This window comes from Mus caroli, unplaced genomic scaffold, assembly GCF_978045245.1.
Source record: "Mus caroli unplaced genomic scaffold, Mus_caroli_1 scaffold_18, whole genome shotgun sequence".
Lineage (NCBI taxonomy): Eukaryota > Metazoa > Chordata > Mammalia > Rodentia > Muridae > Mus > Mus caroli.
Genome location: NW_028227273.1, coordinates 10,040,837 through 10,064,787, shown reverse-complemented (window position 1 = coordinate 10,064,787; position 23,951 = coordinate 10,040,837). Strand labels below are relative to the sequence as shown.

Here is a 23,951-nt window from a genome sequence, read left to right as displayed (position 1 = left end):
CATGACACATAATAATAAAGTGTAAAATTCATAAACATTATACTTGGTTTGACTTACTGTGGTCTATATAGAGTGTCTCACCCCGAAAGCATGCGTGAAAAGGAAAGAGCTGTCAGTGTTACCTCCTCTGAGCACAGCAGCAGGAGAAGCTGCTTCAGGACAGCTCCCACAGGTTGGCCTTCAGCTTTGAGTTTCTCAAGTCTTGACTCCAAATCAGATGAGGTAACTTGAGAAGTCTACATGGGAAGAACAAAAGTTTACTACGGAAAGGAAATACAGTCCTTATCACTCAGCCCTGGGAGTGCCTTGCTTCTCTCTCTGTCATAAATGCTCCAAGGGATATTAAATATTAATCTCAGGTCTGCAGAGGGGGAGAGTTCACAACTCTCTCCTAGATCATATGGAACATCCTAGATGTTCTTCTGAGATGGCGAATAGATTTACCAGCTCAGAGACAGACAAGATCGCTTGCAGGGACACTGTTTGGAATTCTCATTAGAAGTAGTTAAAAAAAAACAAACAAACAACAAAGTCAGATACTACTTACTTTTTGAGAATCTACCTTCTCTCTGTCAACCAGAAGCTTAATATCCTAAAATTGGGAATCAAATTAGTACAGAATTAGAAAAAATAGGGGAAAAATATGTTAGTGAATATTAAAGGCAAATTTTACAGCCCCACCTCATTTTAATGCTACCTTTCTAAATTTTTGCAGGAATCCTATTCATATTGCATTAATCACTGTAATGTTTTAGATGTGCCCTTTAATATATAAACAGTTTCTACCAGCAATCAATAAAAGCTTTATTTTTATGGTTGTTTTTGGAACAGAAAAATTTTGACCCTTCAAGTTAAATTTAAGTAATTTAAGTAAAAACTCTCTACATATAAATGAAGCAATTAATAAAGTTTGATGGATTATACCCACACACCTTAATCAATTCAGGAACATGGTAGGTATTCAGCAAATTACAAATGCCTTTGTAGATGTTTTCAGGAACTTTAACATTCTGTGAGAAGGAAAGGGAGGGGGTGAAGAAAACGCTGAGTTTGAGACAACCAACTTGAAATTTCTCTAACAGAGATTACCTCAGACATAATTTAAGTCTCTAACTCTCGCGTGTCATTGAGAAGCAGTCCGGGTGTTCTTAAAAGCAGCATTTGAAACCTAATAGATACATGTCAGGCAAGACAGGCAGTATGTAGCAAAAATGAAATGGTACCATCTCCTGCAGCTGATGGAAGTATTGTCTCAAACGCTCCTCCTTGGCCTGTACCTCTGAGTCACTCATGCTGTCAATCAAGTTATAAAGAAAATAGCCAACAGCTTCTGTGGAAAAAAACAAGAGAAAGCATTCCACTAAAATTACCGAGACTGTCATGTCATCAAGATTAATTTATAAGAAATCACTCTGGTATGCGATGTCACCCTGATGAGAGGCTCTGAGGTGGCAACAGTGATCACTGAGGCATAGAGACTGTGGTGTGGGAGCGCATCTCTAACTGCTGAGTGAAAGGAATATTAATTATGTTCAGACCGAGTGACAGCTTCTCAGTACTGAATCTTACTTCAATCTACTCTCTCAACTGCTCTGTGACAGAAGTGGTCCTGCCCAGGTCTCACCCTCCCCTGTCCAAAGCACACGTAGTGAGTGTAAATAAATGTCTTCACATAGTTCTATACTAATTTTTTGTGGACAATATTTTGAAAATTAGAAATGACTGATAAATACTGAGCATACAAAATTAAAATAGTGTTAATGAGCAGATATAGTAATCCCATGGAGAGCTGCCTATTAGCCAATGAAAAACCAAGATTAACAAAGATGCTTTTGTAACAACAGTAATTTTCTTATGCATTCAAGCATAAAATTCATAGGGCCATGTGTCAGTGCCTAGGAAAGGAGGTTTGAACTTCCAAGAGGGGCACTTTCTTATAGGAAACTATATAGTCCTGACATCATTAAATTCTCAATTATGTCTTTTAGTTAGTAAGCTGTATTTAAGTGAAAAATCGAAGCCCTTTCTTACTTTATGCATAAAGTTAACCACACATGCAAAACACTGAAATCATAGACAGGGAGACACAGTAGTTTCTAACCCTATCTTCACAGATAATATCAGGAACTCTGATCTATACCTCAAGGGCTCCACATTCTGTCTTAAATATATATATATATATATATGTAGTAATACCATACACTATAGTGTATACATACATACTCTCAAAATGTACTTCTCTATAGAGATTATTATAACCAAATGTGTTCAAATTTCCACTTTCAAAATCAAGAGTATTTGCTGCTGTAATCCTTCTAACCCATCATTACACAAAAGAGTGGCTCTGTGGCTAAGTTACAATCATACAGACAGAAACGCTACCAGATGGTCCCGGAGGCTTTGAGCAATAGCGTCCATCCTTGTACAACAATTCTGTTATCTGTTAAGACAGGAAATACATGCATTGCAGCAAGAGAAGCAAAAAACAAAACATAAACTAACAAAAAACCCAAGTACAATATGAGACTGAATGTTTGAACTAACAATGCCTTACCCAGTGAGGTATTACTTTCTCACGGTAATCCCACCCTACCCCACCGCACCCACAGATCGTTTGGTTTTTAAATAGTACACTTGTTTTCTAAAAATAATTTTTAAGTAAATGAAGAAAAACTGCAGTATTATGAAACATCACAAAGAAAGGCTCTAACGTAACACTTAAATTTGACTCTGGACACTCAGAAGAGCACTGTTTCTCATCATAGCAGTCGGAGTCTACTCAAATTGGATCAATTGCTCCCCTTTTGGGTAAAATATTAGGAAAATAACAAGTAAAATGTGCTAGACCAGAAAACAATATGCACTTTGCATTTCTCATTAACATTTTTCATTCACTTAAATTTTCAATGTAAAAATATCCTACAAGTACAAACTTTATTATTAAGATGACTGTATACCTCTGGCACCGACCTGTTACCATAAATAGTGTTTGACCCTATCCTGAAATCCTCAGGCTGAACACGGAGCAGAAACATATAGTAATGGTCTAGATGGTCAGGGTCAGGACTCTGGCTGCTTTATGTGTAGTCCACAGCTGAGCCTAGCCTGGTATATATCATTAGTGTTAATAAAAGCCAAACTTGAGTTACTTCTGCTATCATGAATGGTATGCTTCACCTAATGCAATCCAAAGGGTAGGTGACAGTAAAAAGAGAAGCAGCCCTCTATAAGCTGCCCCTTAGGCAACACAAAGGAAAGTACGCTAGTAAATTCTACAAAAACTGTAGCTACACAGAGGATGTGAGACAACTGGAGTATTCAGTAACAATTTTCAACAGATCCATCTAATGAATACACCAGTAAATGTCTCCTAGTCGATGGGCTGTTTCTCTATAGAACCCAACTACATACTACAATTAAGCATCCACTCTGAAAGGCAGCTGCAAGAATGCCAGGTAGAGAACTGGATGAAATTTATACTTAAAAAAATACTTGGGCCTGACTTGCTTATTAGCACGTGTAAGTCTCTGGGTTCAAGTTGGACACCAAACATATAAAACGTAACAAACTTAAACTGGGAAGGTTAGCGAATGGCGTCCATTCAGATCTTCTTGACCTAAAATCTTTTCATGCAGTCATTAACTGTTCTGGCATTAAAAACCAGGTGGTTTCTTTCAAAGATAGCACGCAGTATTGGGTTGGTCTGCATACCACTCACCTACAGACACATAACCACACAGAGACACACGTGAATAGATCAAGGAAACTGGGCTGGAAATGAGCTCAGTGAAACCGCTCACTGAGGAAATGCAAGGACCCACCCTGGCACCACCAAAAAATTATTAAGCCTGCAAGATCAAATGTCACCACAATAATTCTAGCATTTTTGTCTTGAAAGATGAAAACCATAGTAAGAACTTAAGACTAATTGAGTAACATTTTTCCTGCTGTTTTAAAACTATGAATATCAAAACTCTTAATCCATTAGCTTGTAATAATACATCAGAAATGTGTGAGGCTATTAAACTTGGTTTTGATAATTTTCCACATATCACATTGTGTTGCAGTATTAGGAATTACGTACCTTGCTCCAAAGATCTATGTTCATCGACCTGCAGAGGGCAGCAAAGGATTAAAAATAAGCCCAGAGGTTCAAAAAACAGTAATTATATGATATAATCAATAATAATAATAAAAAAAATCAATGCCTTTAACAAGTAAATAAATAACAAATTGAACTATTCAAGAAAAGGAACTAATTTTTCAAAATAAACTTCGGTTTGGATGGGGACCACTAAAAAGCCACCTACCTCTACATGTTGGGGTCCAGGTCTGAAAGAGTAGGCTTATCTGCATGGGCCCCAAGTGTCTAACTCACTTGAAATATGGAGAACTCAACCACCTTGCCTGAGTGATCGATACTAGTATCAATCACTCCCGCGTGCCATGGGTAACAACCATGTCTTTGGATGCAGCTCCCTGAAAAAGCAATCTAGCACAGGACATACAACCTGCAGCTCAACATGGAACCACTGTGAGAGATCGGTGTCATAAAAGACAAAGTTATTCCAGATTAGAGAACATTTTAAATAAATGGCAACTAATAGCCACCCCTGAATAGGACTTTGTACAAAAAGGGAATAAGATATGAAAAAGGACCTAAACTTTAAAACAGAATCATAAACTGTATGTTAGCTAAAAGTAGCCCAGGAATGCTTAACTTCCTAAATGTGTTAACTGAGGTCACAGGAAAGAACATCCTTGTCTTCTTAGATTACATACTAAAATACCAAATGGTAGAGGATGGCCACGCGATTAAGCTCAAGTAATTCACAAACACCCTCTTCCTGCCCGCCCCCCACCCACGCACAATGTGACAGACATAGAGGCAGTACAAATGATGAGACAAGATACTATACTCTAGAGGGTATATGTGGATTCTTTGTATTATAAAACTTGAAATCAATTCAATGAAACAAAGAAAAACCTTAGACTTAAATATGGCCTGTTTAAATGACACACCATTTTAAAAACAGGACCATAAATGAATGTGGACTTCTCACGACCGCTGAGCTTTGTCCTCAGGTCCAGCTGTATATACTCAGCTTCTGTGGTAATTTTACACTATTAGGAATGCCTGCTTCTGGGATGGAAAGATGGTTCAATGGTTAAGAGCACTGACTGTTCTTCCAGAGGACCTGAGTTCAATTCCCAGCAACCGTATGGTGGCTCACAACCATCTGTAATGAGATCTGATGCCCTCTTCTGGTGTGTCTGAAGACAGCTACAATGTACTCATATACATAAATTAAATAAATAAACAATCTTAAAAAGAAAACAGAAAAGAAATAACTGAAACCATTTGACCCCAGATACCACAGCTATGAACCTTGGCATCTGCCACTAATAAATTAACAAATAATTCTTGCTTCTGTTTTACCCACAAAATAAATTTCTGAGAAGGCAGAACTTGTAAAGGACAGTTTTGTTGTTGTTTTTCCCTACACTACCCTTAATTTTAGTCTGTTTTACTTAAGGATGGGTTTGTTTTGTTGTGAAGAACAGGACTGAAAAAAATACTGGTACTATTTCTGTTGCGGACTGACTACAGGTTTTAAGCAAGCTTTTTCTAGAGTGATAATGGAATTTGGGAGGACAATTTGTAAGAAAACATTAACATTTGGATTGTGTTATGGAGTTTAAGGTCAGAGATGTCTGGGTACCAAAGTCTGTGCTGCTGACAGCTCTCCACCAGCTCCTCCTTTAAAGTCTGCCTGGCGAAGCTAGAAAGGGAGCTAGAGCAGACAGACAGAGCAGACAGACCTTCTGATGGCCAAGGGGAGCAACAATGAGAGAAAAGACAAAACCAACACAGTGACCTGGGCTTATTTCCCCATGACTTCTGCTTAAGCCTTTGGCGCATTTCCTATACGAATTAGGAGCAAACATCCCATCTCTCAGTTCTGGTGAGGTCAGACAACACCAAAGGCATCTCATCCACTGTTTACAAAGAGGACTTGAAGATCTGGCATTGATTTGATGACTCCAGTAAGGCTAATAATGACTTACACAGTTTAGGTTCAAGAAACCAGCTCTTTCATTTCAGCATATGGCTGGCAACCTTCCCAAACAACATCCAGACTGTTGTGAATTAAGTCAGAAAATCCGTCCTGACCAAAGAGTAAAGAACCCTGGTCTGCTCCCTCCCCAGTGCTTTAACATCTCGTCAAGGTGCTGCTGACTTGAGTGCAGAAGCTGCCTCCCAATGGCTCAGGACTTTCAACCACAAGCCAAGGGAGCCCTCGCCTCCTTTCCACTTACACTTTTGTTTTGCTGTTGGTAAGAGGAAAGAAAGTCTCACTCTTTCTAAACACAACTGCATCCTACATTTGACTGAGAGCTCCGACTGTGGCTTATTCACGTGCGTGAAGTCAGGGCCCCAGGTAGCCCGAGAGGATGTGCTGGCTGCTCATGCTCCTGCCTCCATCTCCAGAGGGCTGAGATCACAGGCACAGATCATTTTGCTCCATCTGCTTCACGTGGTGCTAGGGACCAACTCAGAAAAACACGCGTGCTAGGCAAGCAATCTACAAACTGAGCTATGTATGTCCTAAGGCCTCAAAATATTTTTTGTGCAGCTTCATTTTTTTTTTTTTAGAAAATTTGAAGTAGAAAATCTCATTATAATAAAAAAAGGCTTTAAACGTAAATGACTGAAACTTAAGTGATTTTATCTATGTATGCTATTAAACAATTTATAAAGTGAAAACCATATATAGAGGAATACCCTAATGTTGAATGTTTTTTGGTTTTTGTCTTTGGAAAGACAGCATTGTATGTTTTAACAACTTTCCGAAGGCCCCATAGCCAGGTTCCCTGCAGCAGGCATGGCCAGGGCTGGTGGTACCCAACAGCCTTCCCCGGAGCGGCTTTCCAGCACTCTCAAAGTTCTTACGAGATGGGCCTGGGAATGTGTCTCAAGTGGCAGCACAGCGGAAGGAAGGGGTGGTACTACCTATGACCCCAGCATCCGAGTGGGAGGAGGATCACGAGTTCAAGGCCACTCTCAGCCACACAGGAAGCCTAAGGTCTGCATGGGTTTCAGAAGACTGCATACAGAGGGCCAGAGATGGAGACACAAGCCAGTAAGCTGGCGAGGCAAGTAAAGGCTGCTCACAGCACAGCCCATGATGCACGGCTGATGGAGAGTGAGGTGAAAGGGGAACATCAGCTCCTCTGAACCCCACATGCACCATCCCCTACCCAACAACAACAATGCAGTTAAAAAAGAAAGTGCGTTAGGTAGACTTCTAACCACTTGACACAGGCAGAGTCCTCTAAGAAGAAAACCAATTGAGAAAGGCCATCAGATTGGCTTATGGACAGTGGGCTTTTCTTTTCTTTTTAAAAAAAAATTCAGTTTTTATTTATTGATTGATTGATTGATTGATTCATTTACTCTATATGAGTAGTACACTTGTAGCTGTCTTCAGACACAACAGAAGAGGGCATCAGATCCCATTACAGATGGTTATGAGTCACCATGTGGTTGCTGGGAATTGAACTCAGGATCTCTGGAAGAGCAGTCAGTGCTCTTGACTGCTGAGCCATCTCTCCAGCCCAAAACATTGGTTTTTTTTTTGTTGTTGTTGTTTGGTTGTTTGTTTGCTTGGTTGGTCTCTTGTTGTTTTTCAGTGCTGAGTCAATTCTAATTCTATTCTAAATTTGATCACATATAACACGACTCTCCAAAGTACACAAAATAGGTGGCTTGACTACTATACAGAATGTTCTGCAACATTTTAAAATATATTGCTATTTATTCTAACAACACATTAAAGACTTGACTATATTAATGCTGACATAAAGGATTGTAATTACCCTCGTGTAGTTTTAAATTTTTGTTAAGTTTTGGGGTGAAGTAGAAGTAGTGACCACATCTATATTCTTATGGATGTTGTTACTTCAACCTAAAATTTTATTGCATCTCCAACAAGCCACTGATAGAGAAGGCCATGAGTCAGCAGGATCAGAGAAAACACAGCAAGCAGACGGCATCTTCCAGGGTCAAGAAGCTGTAAGACTTCAGTCAGCTCAACCTCTGCCCCAGGCAAGTAGCAGGCTGTACCCGTTAAGATTTCTGTTCCTACCACAGTGGCTTAGCTTTATGATGCAAGTATTCCACAAGTCGAGAAATTTTGAAAAATGCCACTCAAACGGACTAAAAAGTATTGAGATCAGAAGACACACTGAGGAGCCGAGGTGTAAGTGAGAAGGGATCTTGTCGTGCATCAAGGACAGACATATGCCGTCCTTCATTACCAACACTGCGACTGTTTCTTCTTCAGTCGGGTTCTACAGCAGTCCTCCCTGCGCCGGTAGACTCTATGCTCTACGGGCTAGGATCACGGTGTAAGCGTGGCATGGCTCACATGCAGAGGCAGAAAGAAGAGTGTGTCTGTATGTGCTGGTGTGTCAGTTCCAGGGACTGAGCTCGGGCCACTGGGCTTCCAAGTGTTTTCACCCACTGAGCCATTTCACAAAGTGTGTGTGTGTGTGTGATGAACTTGTTCATGCACCAGCAGACCAGTATGTATGCTCATGTAGGGGCCAGAGGCCACTGCAGGAACCTTTTCCTTTTCCACCGTATTCTTCGAGACAGGGTCTCTCACTGAGCTGGCCACTGAGCTGGAGGGATTTGTCTGCCTCACCTCCCAGCACTGGGAGTACAGTGGCTGTCATCACACCCAGCTTTACACATAACCCTGAGTCTAGGGGGAAACTGGGTTCTCCTTCTCTCACGTGGGATCTAGAAATTGAGCTCAGGTATCAGGTTGGCAGCAGCGACTCTGCATACTAAGTCATCTTAAAATAGGAACATCTGGGGCTGCAGAGATGGCTCAGCAGGTAAGAGCACTGACTGCTCTTCTGAAGGTCCTGAGTTCAAATCCCAGCAACCACATGATGGCTCACAACCATCCGTAATGAGATCTGATGCTCTCTTCTGGTGTGTGTCTAAAGACAGCTACAGTGTACTTACATATAATAAATAAATCTTAAAAAAAAAAAAAGAACATCTGAGCATGGACTATATGAATCACATGACAATATATTTCAAGTACCTTAGGGATAATATTGATATTCTGAAGAACACTGCACAGCCAGGGTGTTATGTCTACAACTTAAAAGTAGTGCAGCAAAAAGAAACCAATGTGTATCTAGGCATTCAGCAGGATCAGAATGGCAGTTAGAAACTTAGGAAACCATGGGATACGGAGGCAATCATTCACTCTGCTTTGATTTTTCTGTGACTATTTAAAAAGTAACAAAATTGGTGGGTACTAAGATATGACTTGAGTTTCTTCCCAAGGGTTCGCATAATGGAAGCTGGGCTCTCACTATGGCCTACGGTAAGATGTAACGGAGGTCTTCCATCACTGGGCAGTTGTCCTGGGGAGGGGTTAGAGTATTCTCCTGAGCTTCTCACTACAACAAGTTGTTAAGAGTGAGCCCAAGCCCAGGCTGCTCTTGGCTTCCGCCCACTTGTTCTCATCATAGTGTGAGGTGGCATCCACTCTGTGCTTCAGCCCAAACACTCACGGACCAAATCAACACCAGTGCAGGCTTCAGAACCTCTCAACAAAAGCTCTCTTCTCTGTAAGGTCTGCCTGCTTCCTGCTTCCATATCTCAATGCAGTAATAGCAACAGAGGGACACACCTCTCAACAAAAGCTCTCCTCTCTGTAAGGTCTGCCTGCTTCCTGCTTCCGTATCTCAATGCAGTAATAGCAACAGAGGGACACACTAGGGAAAGTTCATTAATTGTCCTCAAACATCTTAGAGTAAATTAGTAGCATGTACAGAATAAAACCATTAAAACTGAATGCTCAAAGAGTGATGTGAACGTGCATCTCGCAGGAAAGGTAATGGAAAGACTGCCCAGACCTAACTCAGCCTGAGTCTCACGAGGGTCAGAGCTTGTCTCAGAGGCAGTTTTCAACAAACACAGGAGCACTAGGGAAAGGAGTCCAGTGACAGAAAATATTTAGGCTGATACTCTTACCTCCTGAAGCCTAGAATTAGGCTGCTTCTCAAGGAACTAAACGAGAAAGGCAATGTATTCGATTCCACTGCAAAAGAAAAACGATTGTCAAAACATCTCAGGCCAAGCAAACAAAATGACCCACACTAAGCTGCAACTCATGTGCTGACTTGGTTTGCCTACCTTTGCACTTTCAACTGGGAAACATTACTTAGAAATAAAATGTCTCACGTAAAGTTACTTCATGATGCAATGTAAATAATATAAATATAAATAATACGTGTAACAAGACATCCTTTAAAGCCTTGCTTTCATACAGTAGCAAATTCATAATAAATTGCTCTACTACATAACTAAAAGTGTATTCACCAGACACCGGCACGGTAAGGAAATTAGCAAGGTGACTTTCTTCCTTCCCAAAGACAAAACAAAGTGATTTTCCAAGAGTTGTCATGGGGCCCAGTGAACCTTCAGTTTTTCTTCCATTTTCCACCATGACCACTGTCTGCATCCATGCTAGGGCAGCAGCTACCACAAGACAGACCCTCCCTTCTGCGGCTTCCTCTGCTCCCCTCCCCCTCCCTCCCACTCTCTTTGCTCTACCACTCATGCATATTTAACAGTCTACAACTGCAATGCTCCAAAGTTGATCAGTAAGCGTCATTTGCCATGTAAACCTCGCCAGAGAGTTAGTTTTAATGACAGGGTCACTGCGGGCCTTTCCTGACCGTGGTTTTTGCTTGCAGCAGGAGTAGAATGGTCTGGTCTAATTAACGAACCCTACACTGTATGTAACATGGCTGCTGAGTGATGGAATGAGTGGGTTGCGAGAAATCCATAATACAGTCAAGACCTGAACATGATGCATAGCAGAGAAAGAGTAAGACACTTGACTTCATTTTTAAAAGGCTGTGGAAAGAAAATCATTTTTAATTTTAACTCAAATTTGTACATAAAATTTTTACTCCCACATAAGAAGTGTTTTAAGCCAATTATAAAACCCTGAACAAGGGGCTTATGTTTTCCATTAATCTCATAGTATTTAGATATTCACTGAAATATCTGAAAATTGTTTACAATATGAGCAAACCTGAAATGGACATAGCACATGCCTCGCAGCAACTCTGAGCTTTGACATGCCTACAAATGAAAGCCTGTGTCCTACACAAATCCGATCAAGAGAAAACTGCTATTCTTCCCCAGAATATGATGTTCTTGTGCCTACCTAAGAGCTGCCAAGGACAGATACCAGCAGTTACATACAGCTCTTCAAAGACCTCGGAGTCTAAGGGAAGACTGATAAAAATAAGCTCAGGCATTCTTTGGTCTTAACTCTCTGGCATCTTTCCTTTTAAAATGCAATTTTACAAAAATACTTTGGGGCTGGAGATGACTCAGCAGTTAGGGGCACTGGCTGCTCTTCCTGAGGACTTGGGGTTCAATCCCCAGCAACCACACAGTGGCTCACAACCATCTGTAGTGGGATCTGATGCCCTCTTCTGGTGTGTCTGAAGACAGCTACAGAGAATGGCGTCAGGAGACTAGGTGGGACGTGCCACTTCTCCTGAGTGTGAAGCTGAAGTAAGAAGAATGTCCAGGAGGGGAGCAGCCCAGGGGGTGTCCCTCACAGTAAGGCCTGCTTTCATCTAGTTACTATGGAAAATGCGTCCATTATGCATACAGGAGAGGGCACAATCTACTCAGAGAGCAGCCATTACACAATCACTGACTGCTTCTCCACACAGGATGCTAAGCCTCCCCTACTAACAGTCTCTGGTGTAAACGCCAGAGCTTCCCCCATACACTCTAAATATACAACAATCAAAGGTTAAGGAGATCAAAACTGCTTTGTGCCAGGCAGAGGTAAACCTTTAATCCTGGCATTCGAGAGGCAGGAGACAGGCAAATCTGTGAGTTCAAGACCAACTAAGTCAGTCCTTCTTGAAAAACTCCCCAAAGAAACTAACAAAACCCTTTTCCCACAATCTGAATTCCTGACAAATAGTATCATGAACATGTTAAAAAACAAAGACTTTAAGAAATATTTATTTACTCAAAATAAAATATAAGGTCTGCAGAAAAAGACAAAGTTAAAATCAGATTTTGTTTCTGGCTGTTTGCTTCCCTCACTGCCTTTCTGTCAACAGGACTGACTTTACGTAGAAGAGCAAATGATGCCTTTCAATGTTCAGCAAGCGTAGGCTGTGCTTTCTCTTACCTAAAGCTGGGAAGCAGCTTCCAGTGGCTTACCAGATGTCTCACCAGATTCCACAGTCCACCATCAAGCTCCTTCCAACCTTAATATTAACTCCAAAGTAGCCACAAGCTCAAGCCCTGACCTTGCTACTCAGTGTGACCTTAGTAAAGCCTGAAGCTGTGCTTGCTCGCACTCCTGTGCACATGCTGAAGTCAACACCAAGTCGATCTTACATGGAATACTTACAAAATGACAAAATGTTCTGTAAGTTCCCTTTTATTGCTTCATTTTTCACTTCAGCTTGAGCAAACGTACTACTTGCAAGGAGACATTCATTTTCCTGGGGATAAAGCACACGTCAGTGATAATACTCTTCAATAGTAAGAATAGCTAACAATATTTTGATATGTCACTTCAGTTTCCAACATTTCATATGTTTTCTATCAGCGTGAACCAAGATCATCCATTATCTTGTTAAAGAATAACCTTCTGAGCCGGTGTGGTGGCTCACGCCTTTATTTCTTACTCGGGACCCAGAGGCAGGGGCGGGGAGATCTCGAGGCCAGCCTGGTCTACAGAGCAAGTTCCAGGACTGCTGTCTCGAGAAAACGCACACACAAAAACCCAACAGAAAAGGCCTTAAAGTACACAGAGCTGAGTGAGGGAACCTTGGGCAAACAGTAACTTCAGCTCGAGGGCCAGCTCCTAAGAAGCAGTAGTGCACAGGCAGCCTGCCTACATTTCACTCAGGACAGCAGTGCTCTCACTTACAAGGCCAGCACAGAAAGAAATGGGAGCTTAAAAGAAATACACATTTCATTTAATGTTTATGGATCTTTTGGTTCCATGAATGTCTGTGTATAACACGTGTGCCTTGTGCTTGCAGAGCCCAGAAGAGAGTGTCAGATCCGCTGGAACTAACTGTGGGTTCTAAGAATCAAACCTGGCCCCTTGAGGAGCAGTCAGTGCTCTTAACCACTGAGCCATCTCTCCAGTCCCACTAAAACGGTATTCTGATACATGCACTAAAGAAAAGATCAAATTGATTTAACTCCAAATGGTTGTTTATCACCTATCCCAACAATAAATAACTTAAATGTATGAACCAAAATTTAGTTCAAATGATTTTTATATAGTTCAGTGTTACAAACCACCCTGATAATTTAAGGCAAAGAATAAAAATAAATTATGATATATCTATAAAATAAAATGTCACACAAGCACTGAAATGACTTACAGAATTACATATTACTATAGGAAGAAAGCAAATAAAATGTAAGATGATGAATAATAACCACTTTTCCAGAGAGATTTCTTAAGCACACTCATGTATGAAAAGAAAAATGTTAAGAAAAAATGATTATCTAAAAAATAAGACTATCTCAAGGACCCATTTATGGATGAGTTATATAGTTACTGACGAATAGTCTCCAATTTATCAATGAATGACATATAATACTGTCATAATTTTAAACTGATGAAAATAATATTTTATTTGTAGCTAAGAATTAAAAAAAAAAAAAAACTTAGTAATACCATAAGGTCAATTAGGCATTTAACAGTATGGTTGTTTCTAAGCCAATAATGCTTAATTCTGAAATTTTAACAATGAAAACAAAAGGTAATTAAAATAATAATATAGGCAATCGAAGCTCGGCAAGTTTACAATTTAGGTCTAATTTTCCCCTAAAAGAGTTCTGAGAAAACAAGAGTACCCCAGACGGCACTGGACCCTCAGGCTGTATTTCTGCCAAGAATAAACTATGCAGAAAGTCACTGTTCACAAATAGTTTCTAACTGTAGAGCGAAGACAGCAGGAGGTCAACATGCTCTTCTGAGACAGAGCTCACTTGTCAGAGTCACAGCATGAAAACATGACAACATGGCTACTGTATCAGTATAAGGAAGCTGATGCCAGAAGGTCACAGTTACAAGTGCCACCTGAGGCCTCATCCTTCCTGAACAGGAAGCGAGGAAGGTAAAGGCCCTCAAGATATAACTCCCAATTTTAAAATTGACTATGAAGCTGTTTCAAGGGAAGAGAGGAACATCCTGACAGACATCGAGACTGTAAGGTACTGTCGGCTCCGCAGCTTGTTCTGTTCTGGCACAACCTGTATTACAAACCTGGGCCTCGGACCCGCTTTTCCTAACTGTATAGATAGCATTTAGCTTTGAAATTAGAAAAGGCAATTCTTGTATTGTTTTTTTCTATTTAATGTGTATGAGTGTTGGCCAGCATTCATGTCTATGTACCATGAGTGCCTAATACCTGTGGAAGCCAGAAAAAAGTGTCAGATCTCCAGGTACTGGAGTTAGACAGGTATGAGCTACCACTTGTGGATCAAATCTGGATTTTTTTTTTTTTTTTTTAAAGATTTATTTATTTATTATATGTAAGTACACTGTAGCTGTCTTCAGACACTCCAGAAGAGGGCATCAGATTTCGTTATGGATGGTTGTGAGCCACCATGTGGTTGCTGGGATTTGAACTCGGGACCTTCAGAAGAGCAGTTGGCGCTCTTAACCACTGAGCCATCTCGCCAGCCCTCAAATCTGGATCTTATAAAGAGTACTAAGCCCTCTCTCCAGAAGCGGCTCTGCAGGTGACACTCACCCACACCATCCCTATCCTGGAAGGGCCACGAAGCATGGCGGAAAAGCGGCGTTTCAAATGCAGGGTAGTAAATGCACTATGAATGCAGGGTAGCAAATGCACTATGAATGCATTTAGGGAGACTAGTGAGAACAGTTTCCAGGGAGATTAGTGAGAACGGTAAGAATGAAGAGCGAGTCTCCTTAATGTTCTGTCTACTAGCACACAGTCGCATCAGCACAGAAGGAGGTGCTCTTTGGTTATGCTCTTTTGTTATGTTACGCGGCTACATAACACTGACTGGCGTATTTATAAAGCCTGAAAACTGTACAAGACCGTTCTCAGTGCTCCACTCAGTGTTGCTGTCCTGATAATGAAACACCAGGAAGAAAGGGCGAGATGTTCTTCCATTAGCCGTGAAAAGCGCACTTGTACCCACCTGCAAAGCAGCGCGCACGGCCTGTGCATTATCGAAGCACGGAAACACGTAGTTTATATATGTTTCCTGGTCAGGATCCACTCCCATTTCGTTCATTATTTTGAGGATATCTATTATTCCTGTGAGATAAAATACAGCATGGCAGAGATAAAGAACTTGGAATTCAGGGAAGTTACAAGGTTTAGTCTGACGATTCTCTCCATCAGCGAGAATGTGTCCTCAGTTCTTTGTCTAACCCACATCCTAGGGAAAGAGACACCATTTACCTGGACAACTCCCACCCTCTAAGACTGTCTATCATGGCTTCTATGATCAACCAAATATGTTTTTGGACACAAAAGCCTTTTTAAAAATAGGGCACCTCTACTACAACTACCACACCTTGACTCCGAGAGCACTTTACTCTCTGGGCTCCCCCTCCAAAAAACTTCTTTGTTGTGGAGATGGGGTCTCCCTAGGTAGCTCTGGCTCACCTGGAACTTACTATAGACCAGGCTGGCTCCAATCCACTTGTCCCAACCTCCAGAGTACTGGCTAAAGGCGGACATCACCTGTCTGGCCCAGTCTTTCATATTCTTACTTTTATGCTAATTATATCAAAGGACATTTGGGTCCTAATTCTGAGCTTTTCCTCTCATTTATGTTTGACCACTGAAAATATGTTATATTCTAAGTAGTGACTTTTCTATTTGTACCACAGAAAAGCATGAAGGACTCAAAAGAATCTCTGGGTGGCTGGTGATGGTGAACTTCCTCCCTCAAATTCAATAGGAATGCAATCATGGCATTATTGAAACCTCGGTTCAATTCTGCCTGTTTCCGAGGCTTTTCTCACGCCTTACGCAGCATTCCTGAGCAGCTGCTGTCCCATCTTCCCACCAGTTTAGGCAGGATGCTGACTGGACAGAGCAGGCTCATTTGGCCAGTGAGAATATCTGATTTCTGGCCTTCCACGCAGTCATAGAAGCTACAGAAAAACATACAGCCCCGACCGACGGTTACTTCTGGGACTGCACAGGACACTTTCCTATCTTCAGGACCTCCAGAAGAGGAGGTCTAAAGCGAGCAGATGCTTTTTAAAAGTTGAGGGACAACTGACACTTTCTTGTAGTCCTGAGTCAGTACCTCTAACACAGCAGAGGCTTCCGTGGTTTTCCAAGTGATTTAAAAATCTCGTTCCTGAGAGCATATCCTTAGTATGCACTCCTGTGTCTCGTTGCCAAAGGACAACTAGAAATGTGAGGAAACCCGGGGCAGCCACTGAGCAGGGACAGCAGGAAGCATCATTTCCACAGGCAGAAGCCATGTGGATGCAGACATACTGACGGCCAGCCAGGGTCAGTCACCGAACCCCTTTGCCTCTCAGTTCCCTTGATAATAACATGTGAGCTTTCATATGCTTCCTCAAAATCTCACTTCTGAGATCTGAAGGACAGACAGATGTAAGATAAGCCCATCTTCCACAAGTCCAGCTCACTCAAGCTACAAACAGCTGCTTTCTTTTGTTTTCTAACTGCTAATAGCGCAGTACCCAACGCAACTATAGACCCTACAACATGGCACAACCAGGAAACTGACCCGACACACAGACACACATAGGTAGGTCACAAGCATTTTCCTACTTGTGTAAAGGCAAACAGTACTAGTGTGGCCAAGAGTTTGGCGGAAAGCTGTAAACTTTCTGTGATAAGAAACACTAAAGGTTGCCTCCTGCTTCTTCAGCACCGGAGGCACACAAAGAGTTAATCAACTCACATATTGTTTCACAAAGACTTTCCTAAAAAGGATTAGAGACTTTTATAACCAGAAACAATTAGGGAATACTTGTTTCACTATTTCCTCTAACCCAGAAGACGACTATATATTTAAAATCAAATTGCCACATGAAAGTCTGCTAAAAGCACTTTTTGTTGTTTGTGCGCTGTTTGTCACCCAGTGTCACACTAACAACTTTGCATCTCATTCCACAGCACATTACACTGTGAGGTAAAATGAAAAAAGAGCATTTTGTTTCCCCAAGGGGGAGGCACTTCTGTTAAAAGCCTCTTTTATGAGACTATTCTTTCTGATTACCAGTAATGCAAACCAAAGAATTAGATACTGTGCTCTAAAATTTGATATTTGTTCCATTTTATTCATATCCTATAGACATCCCATGTGTACAGGGAAAAGTACGCTAAATGCCTAAATGTACTTAAGAAGCTAAAAGACTGAGCATTTCCGTCCTTCAATCAGCAGGCTGTCAGGTCACAAGCACCACTTTACAATAAATACAAGTTTCTGTACCTTTCCTGCTGCAGTGGCCCACAAAGGGAATCGTACAGAATGGTACAGAGAGAGCACACACTCTCTGCTTTATCAACTCCATCCTATGTAACTTTACTACAGCTAGAGAAACTGTTTACAACCACACTCAACAGCTCGAAAACTGAAGAGATGAACTATGAAATGAAATGAAGGTGGAAAAATCCACTTCAGCCTGATTTAACCCAGTTCCAGTGTCTCGAGAGATCTCATTCTCAGAAGTGTGCTTTTAAAGAACACAAACAGACTCTGACTAGTTCTGACCCCAGAAAAGGCAACCTCACCTTGCACATTTTTTGTTTTCTGATGCCCAGCAAGCAACGGCCAGAAATAGTGAGGTCGGATAGGAGACCCTTCTTCCCTCAAAGCCTCCATCACTGCTTTTGCCAAAGCTGAAAAAAATAGAAATAAAAATCACAGGCCACGTCACCAGGCTAGCTCAGAGACACTTATTAACGTTGCTCTGCACTAAAAGACCACAGCACCTGTCCTATTGGCTTGAAGAGCACAGTGCAGCGTGAAATGCAGTGAGGAGCTGTGCAGCTTGGCGTCCCTCAGCCTCCGACAGTAGTCTATCAGCTTCTCAGGGGGCTGTGGAAAAAGACACCGAGTCAACCGTCGGGCAGAGCCTCAACAGGCAGAGCCTGTTGACTCTGTGCAACATGACTTTGTGCAACAGTCAATCCTTTTGGAAATAAAATCTGAATTTCTCCTTTCTATCCAGAAATCTTCAACATTACAAAGTTTTACGTTGTTTACAATTATTCTAATCTCATGAATTTTCTCCTGTGAGTCTCACTTCAGCACTAAACACAATCTACAAAGTGGAAACAGGCAGAATACCGTATCCATAGCCACACAGTGCCGCAAAAAGAAACTGCCAAAATTATTGGAGCTCTCGTCCTTGGACAGGGGTAATGCCAATAAAACCTGGAACGCAGTGTCTTCTAACTTCTCAGTGGCTAAAAGCAAAATGAGGTTCATTGCATCTGCGAAGAAAACAAAGACATCTGTTGTTACTAAACTGAGCAATCTGTTTAAATTGTAATCAACACTAAAGAAAAAATAGGGCCAGCAGCACGGTTCAGCAGAGAAAGACTACACATGACCTGTGGTATATGCACACCCAAACACACACACATGACCTGTGGTATATACACACCCAAACACACACATATGACCTGTGGTATATGCACACCCAAACACACACACATGACCTGTGGTATATGCACAACCAAACACACAAACAAAAATGTTTACATTTTTAAAGAAAAAACTTAAGAACTGCAAACCCCACAAAGATCTAAATCTCTAAGAGTAACCCCGTTCCTGCTTGCACCACCCAGGTACTCACTGTTCACCTCCCCACAGTCCTCGCTGTTAGGGGAGAAACAGGAAGGAAGCCACGTGTTAATGGAAGGCGTGCAGATAAACGTTCTGAAATACCTGGAATAGACCTTCTCTCATAGGTAACCTTCTCCAGCATGTCTGAGACATACTGAGGGTAGCCAGCCTTACTGAAGCTAACAATCACTTGCAAGAAGTCACGGTCCATGAAGTAATGGTCTGACTTCTCCACTTTCTCCAGAATCTAAAGATGGTTGTAACAATCAAAATGAAAAGTTAGAAGTATTATTGCTAAATAAACAAGACTTAACTGCCCAACCCAACAGTAACTGCGGCCCATCAACATCCTACTAAGTTCTCTTGGAACGTTCCTCTTTACAAAGAGAAATCTTTAAAACAGACACAAGCTATGGGTTTTTTTTGTCTGTTTTGGTTTTTTTTTGGTTTTTCGAGACAGGGTTTCTCTGTATAGCCCTGGCTGTCCTGGAACTCATTTTGTAGACCAGGCTGGCCTCGAACTCAGAAATCCGCCTGCCTCTGCCAAGTGCCAGGATTAAAGGCGGGCGCCACCACGCCCGGCACAAGCTATGTTTTTTGCTTCACATAAAATGTAACACAAGTTCATTTAATGACTTCAACATTGACTTGGACAGCATAAACCATACCTGCTTAACCTGGCCAATGTCACCCCTCTCAGCATGTGCATTCAGCAAGGCCAGATACGTGTCTGGGCCAGGATCAATGCCGGCCTGTTTCATCACTGTGAGAATATTTTCTGCACTTTCCATATCCCTGTAAAGTATTCCAAAGAAGACATAAGATTACTGAATACAATCACCCAGTTTAAAATATAAGGCCTAACCTTATTAAATCAATCCTTTTAAACCCGTGGGACTATCCCCCAAGTGGGCAAATACTCATTAAACTGATTACATAATTCTGGAATACTAGACGTTCTCGTAAGCACCTGCAGTATTTACAGGTAACCCCACCCCCTTATGTAAAATTATGTAAGCATTAATTAAGAATCCCTCTTACACTAGGAATGCAAGGACACAGCTTTACCTAACAACAGAGCAGACTACTCACTTGAGAAAAATAAAATATTTCTTAGATCAGTAAACTTTATTATTTAATTACCTCAAATCAAGCCCTATATTTAACCCTGAGCAATTGTAAATTCTGTGTATCAAGTTTCAGGAGAAGTCATAAAAATCTCGCTGTGTTCCACCTCACATCAGTGTTTGGAACAGGAGTCAACACGCTCGGTGAGTTCTCTACAGTAACCTAGGACTTAAGCCTGCTGACAACCAAAGCCCAAGTGGGAAGTTACCTACCCAGCTCTCGAATGCCCTGTGACGAGAGCACTGAACACGGCCTCTGTGATCGGAAGGTCCTTCGTTTTCATAAATCCAAGGATCTTGCTGCAATAGAGAAGGGACATTTATCAGAGGCTTAACTGTGATTTGTGTGTGAACGAGGCTTTAAGTTACTTTTATTTATCATAAAAACATGTCCTTGTTAAGCAAAAACAAAAACAAAAAACAACAAAGGGAAAGATAATCCCCTTCTCAGGAAATTTTCCTTGAAATATCAATCATTTGAATACTCTTGTTAAAGCTCCAGGGTAAGCCAGGAGTGTGGCCTGGTGATGAGACACTGCCCGGCACGTGTGAGAGACCCTCGCTTCAATCCCTAGCATGGGGGCAGGAAGGAACATCAATATAGACTGCGTATTTCAACCTACGCCTTATTTCTTAAGCTTCAATTTAAAATGGCAATGAATTTTATATAAGCAGAGAAATATTGCAACTGATTTTACCTGAATCGGTGGGGGGAAATCCTACTTTTGTAAATGAACACTTTAAAGTGCTGATGAAGTTCCCTTAGGACGCAGGTTCTTAAAAAGTAAGTCCAGCTTTGCATCTTAACAATTTATGCTTCTGTTCTGACCAATTAGATCATAACTTTTACTTTTTTCCCCTTTTATACAATAATATCATTTTACTAAATTCACTACATTAAAATACTTCTGAAATAATTACCTTTATAAAGAAAAATATTTTTTTAGAAAAGTAGATATATCTTAGGATTTTACAATTTATAAATCTACTTGTATAAACCTCCATTTAGGGCTGGTGAGATAGCTCAGCGGTTAAGAGCACTGACTGCTCTTCCAGAGGTCCTGAGTTCAATTCCCAGCAACCACATGGTGGCTCACAACCATCCGTATGAGATCTGACTCCCTTTTCTGGTGTGTCTGAAGACAGCTACAGTGTACTTATATATAATGAATAAATCTTAAAAACCTCCATTTATAGATGATGAGTTAGATAGTCTGTCAGGCAAAGGAGCTTTTGGCCAAGCCAGACAACTGAACCCAGAACCAGAATCCATATGACAGCCAGAGCTGACTCCTGTAAGCTGTGGTCCTTGATTCCACGCTCATGCACACACATATATACACATAAACACACAATAAATACATGAAAAGGAAACTACAAAGTAGCCCGCATTTACAGAATACATACCTGGCACCTTCAATGTCGCCAACATTACAGTAGGCAGCTATCAGCCTCTGGTATGTTACCTGCAATGGAATGGGCTGCTTAGCATTTTCATGCATAATCATGCTTCTCTGAAAACCAACAGAAGTGGCTCCGGCGACCCAGGACCCACAGCAGCAGTTACCTACTCGATTTGGTTGGATGTTTGCTCCCTCCATCTTTGCCAGGAAGTCAGTAGGTGAAAATTTGTATTCATTTTGAAGATATACTTTAAGTAAAGCATTGTAATGACTGACATCATATACGACACCTATAAATGAAATTTAAATCAAACGTTCAGAAGAGCATTTAACATCGTATCTGAAGTATCACTAAATTCTGCAGACACTAATGGGTGCTTACTTACGAAACATAGTACTGTCTTCATATATGAGAACTCACTAACAATACCTCTGTATTTAAAAGTAACAGAGGCAGCCTAGAGATGGCTTAGCAGTTAAGAGTACTCTCTGCTCTTCCAAAGGCCACGAGTTCAATTCCCAGCAACCACATGGTGGCTTACAGTCATCTATACTTGAATCTGATGCTCTCTTCTGGCATGCAGACACACACATGCAGATACACTGAATGAATGAATGAATGGTAGAGGCATTCCTATAAAGTGGTCCTTACCATGCTACAGATGAACCGTGACTACAAGCCTTTTAAAGAAGCCTTTTAAAGAAGGACTGTTGGCATTTTTTGTTTTCTTTTTTAATTTTTACCAGGTCATTTAAAGCCTTTGCCTCAAGGACCTGCTCCTCCTTCAGCGAGAACACCATTTTCAGCCTGCTAGCATGATTTAGTCATAGTCTAACATCCTTGTCTTCTTCCTGTGTGGATACTGCCTATGGTGACATCTGTTAGGACAGCCACTCAGCTTATTCTACACACAATATTCTACTGATAGGACACCATGGCCATCCTATCAGTCTAAGAGTGGTGTCTAGTTTTTTGGCAGTGCAGTATGCCTTTGACCAAAGGTCTTCAGTTACATTCACAGCTATCCTGGGATGTGTGTGACCTTATAGGCAGGCACTATGATGGGGAGTCCAATCTCTTTAGTATTGTAATGATTTTTAGTAGGGCATTACAAGGAATGATGTGTTAGATCCATAACATGATTGTGCAACAAAATTACCACAGAATGTCCTAAAATGTATTTTTTTAAAGCATCAACACTTATTTAAAAAAAAAAAATCAACTCAAGGGGTGGGAAAGGCGGCACACACAAGGTGGACGGCTTTAGACTTATCACATTGACTCAGCTTCCTTCTGCTCTTCAATCACTTAAAAATCGGGAATGAATACCAGTTATCAAGTAGGCTTTGAATTATTTTTTAATATTCAAAATTTTAGTTTTGGATTTTTTTAAAGACTATGTAGACTAGACTGGCCTCAAATTTATAGAATGCTGCCTGCCTCTGTCTCCCAAGTGTTGGGATTAAAGACATGCACCACTATAACTCAGCTGGTTCAAAATTTAAAAAAAAAGACATTTAGCCAGGCATGGCGACAACGTTTAGTCCCAACACTGAAGGTAACCATCCCCTGAGAGCAAGATCCACGAGTAACGTCACGGCAGCCTGTCTCAACAGAGCAACAGCACAAACAGAATGCACTCAGTAAAGATTATATGTGGTGTTTGTCATTTTTCAGACCAGAAATACTTCAATATAGTGGATACACATACACAGGGAAAGGTACTCGCTGTGGTAATGGTACACCGTGTATGCTGCTCAGCATCTTCATTTTTGTGTCTAGTTCACCAGTCTGCGCAGATTGATGCGACTCTATCACAGACGCTCCATAATGTATAGATCTGATCCCAGTGAGCCCCCTGCTACCTAAGGAGCTACAGCAGAGCCTCTTGTGTGAGTCGCTATCTGGGAGCTGAGCTCTAACAATGCTTTGGGACTGTGGGGTGTTAAGTTACAACCACAGCCCAGTAACTGTTCTCTCACTTATCAAAATCCTAACTCATGATATGAAAACTACTTTATTCTTAATGCCCCTAGATGTCACTAAACTCACCAAATAAACATATTGCAAAAAAAGTACTGAATCAAGAAGTCATGATAAGGGCTGGCGAGATGGCTCAGGGGGTAAGAGCACTGGCTGCTCTTCCAGAGGTCCTGAGTTCAAATCCCAGCGACCACACAGTGGCTCACAACCACCCATAATGAGATCTGAAGACAGCTACAGTGTACTTACATATAATAATAAATAATCTTTATAAAAAAAGTCATGATAAAATAAGTTTATAATACTTATGTGAAGAACACAGTGGAACAGAAAAAAAATACACCTACACCTTACGTTACGCAGTAAAACAATCATACCTAACTGCTGAAGTTTGTCCCAGATCTTATGAGCAAACTCTGTCCTCTCGGCGAGACTCAGTTCGGGCAGGAGCGAGCCACAGCTGCGCAGCAGAAGCAGGGCTTGGTTGCTCCCTGGGCTCCCTGTGCAGAAACAGT

At 41.3% G+C, this 23,951-nt stretch overlaps 1 protein-coding gene across 2 annotated transcripts in view; it reads right to left on the bottom strand.

Annotated features, from left to right (window-relative positions):
* Positions 1–23,951, bottom strand: part of Lrpprc (leucine rich pentatricopeptide repeat containing) — an 83,701-nt gene that overhangs the window by 46,871 nt on the left and 12,879 nt on the right. For both annotated transcript variants that reach the window (XM_021186193.2, XM_085832957.1), the window contains exons 3-20: positions 23,814–23,936; positions 21,621–21,742; positions 21,457–21,515; positions 20,263–20,349; positions 19,591–19,717; positions 19,025–19,169; positions 18,422–18,567; positions 18,064–18,169; positions 17,863–17,970; positions 15,275–15,393; positions 12,486–12,579; positions 10,064–10,130; positions 4,085–4,112; positions 2,383–2,440; positions 1,224–1,330; positions 933–1,010; positions 548–592; positions 123–236 (exon numbers count right to left, since the gene is read on the bottom strand). In XM_021186193.2, the coding sequence (XP_021041852.1) occupies positions 123–236; positions 548–592; positions 933–1,010; positions 1,224–1,330; positions 2,383–2,440; positions 4,085–4,112; positions 10,064–10,130; positions 12,486–12,579; positions 15,275–15,393; positions 17,863–17,970; positions 18,064–18,169; positions 18,422–18,567; positions 19,025–19,169; positions 19,591–19,717; positions 20,263–20,349; positions 21,457–21,515; positions 21,621–21,742; positions 23,814–23,936 (1,733 nt within the window). The remainder of the gene's footprint in view (positions 1–122; positions 237–547; positions 593–932; positions 1,011–1,223; positions 1,331–2,382; positions 2,441–4,084; positions 4,113–10,063; positions 10,131–12,485; positions 12,580–15,274; positions 15,394–17,862; positions 17,971–18,063; positions 18,170–18,421; positions 18,568–19,024; positions 19,170–19,590; positions 19,718–20,262; positions 20,350–21,456; positions 21,516–21,620; positions 21,743–23,813; positions 23,937–23,951) is intronic.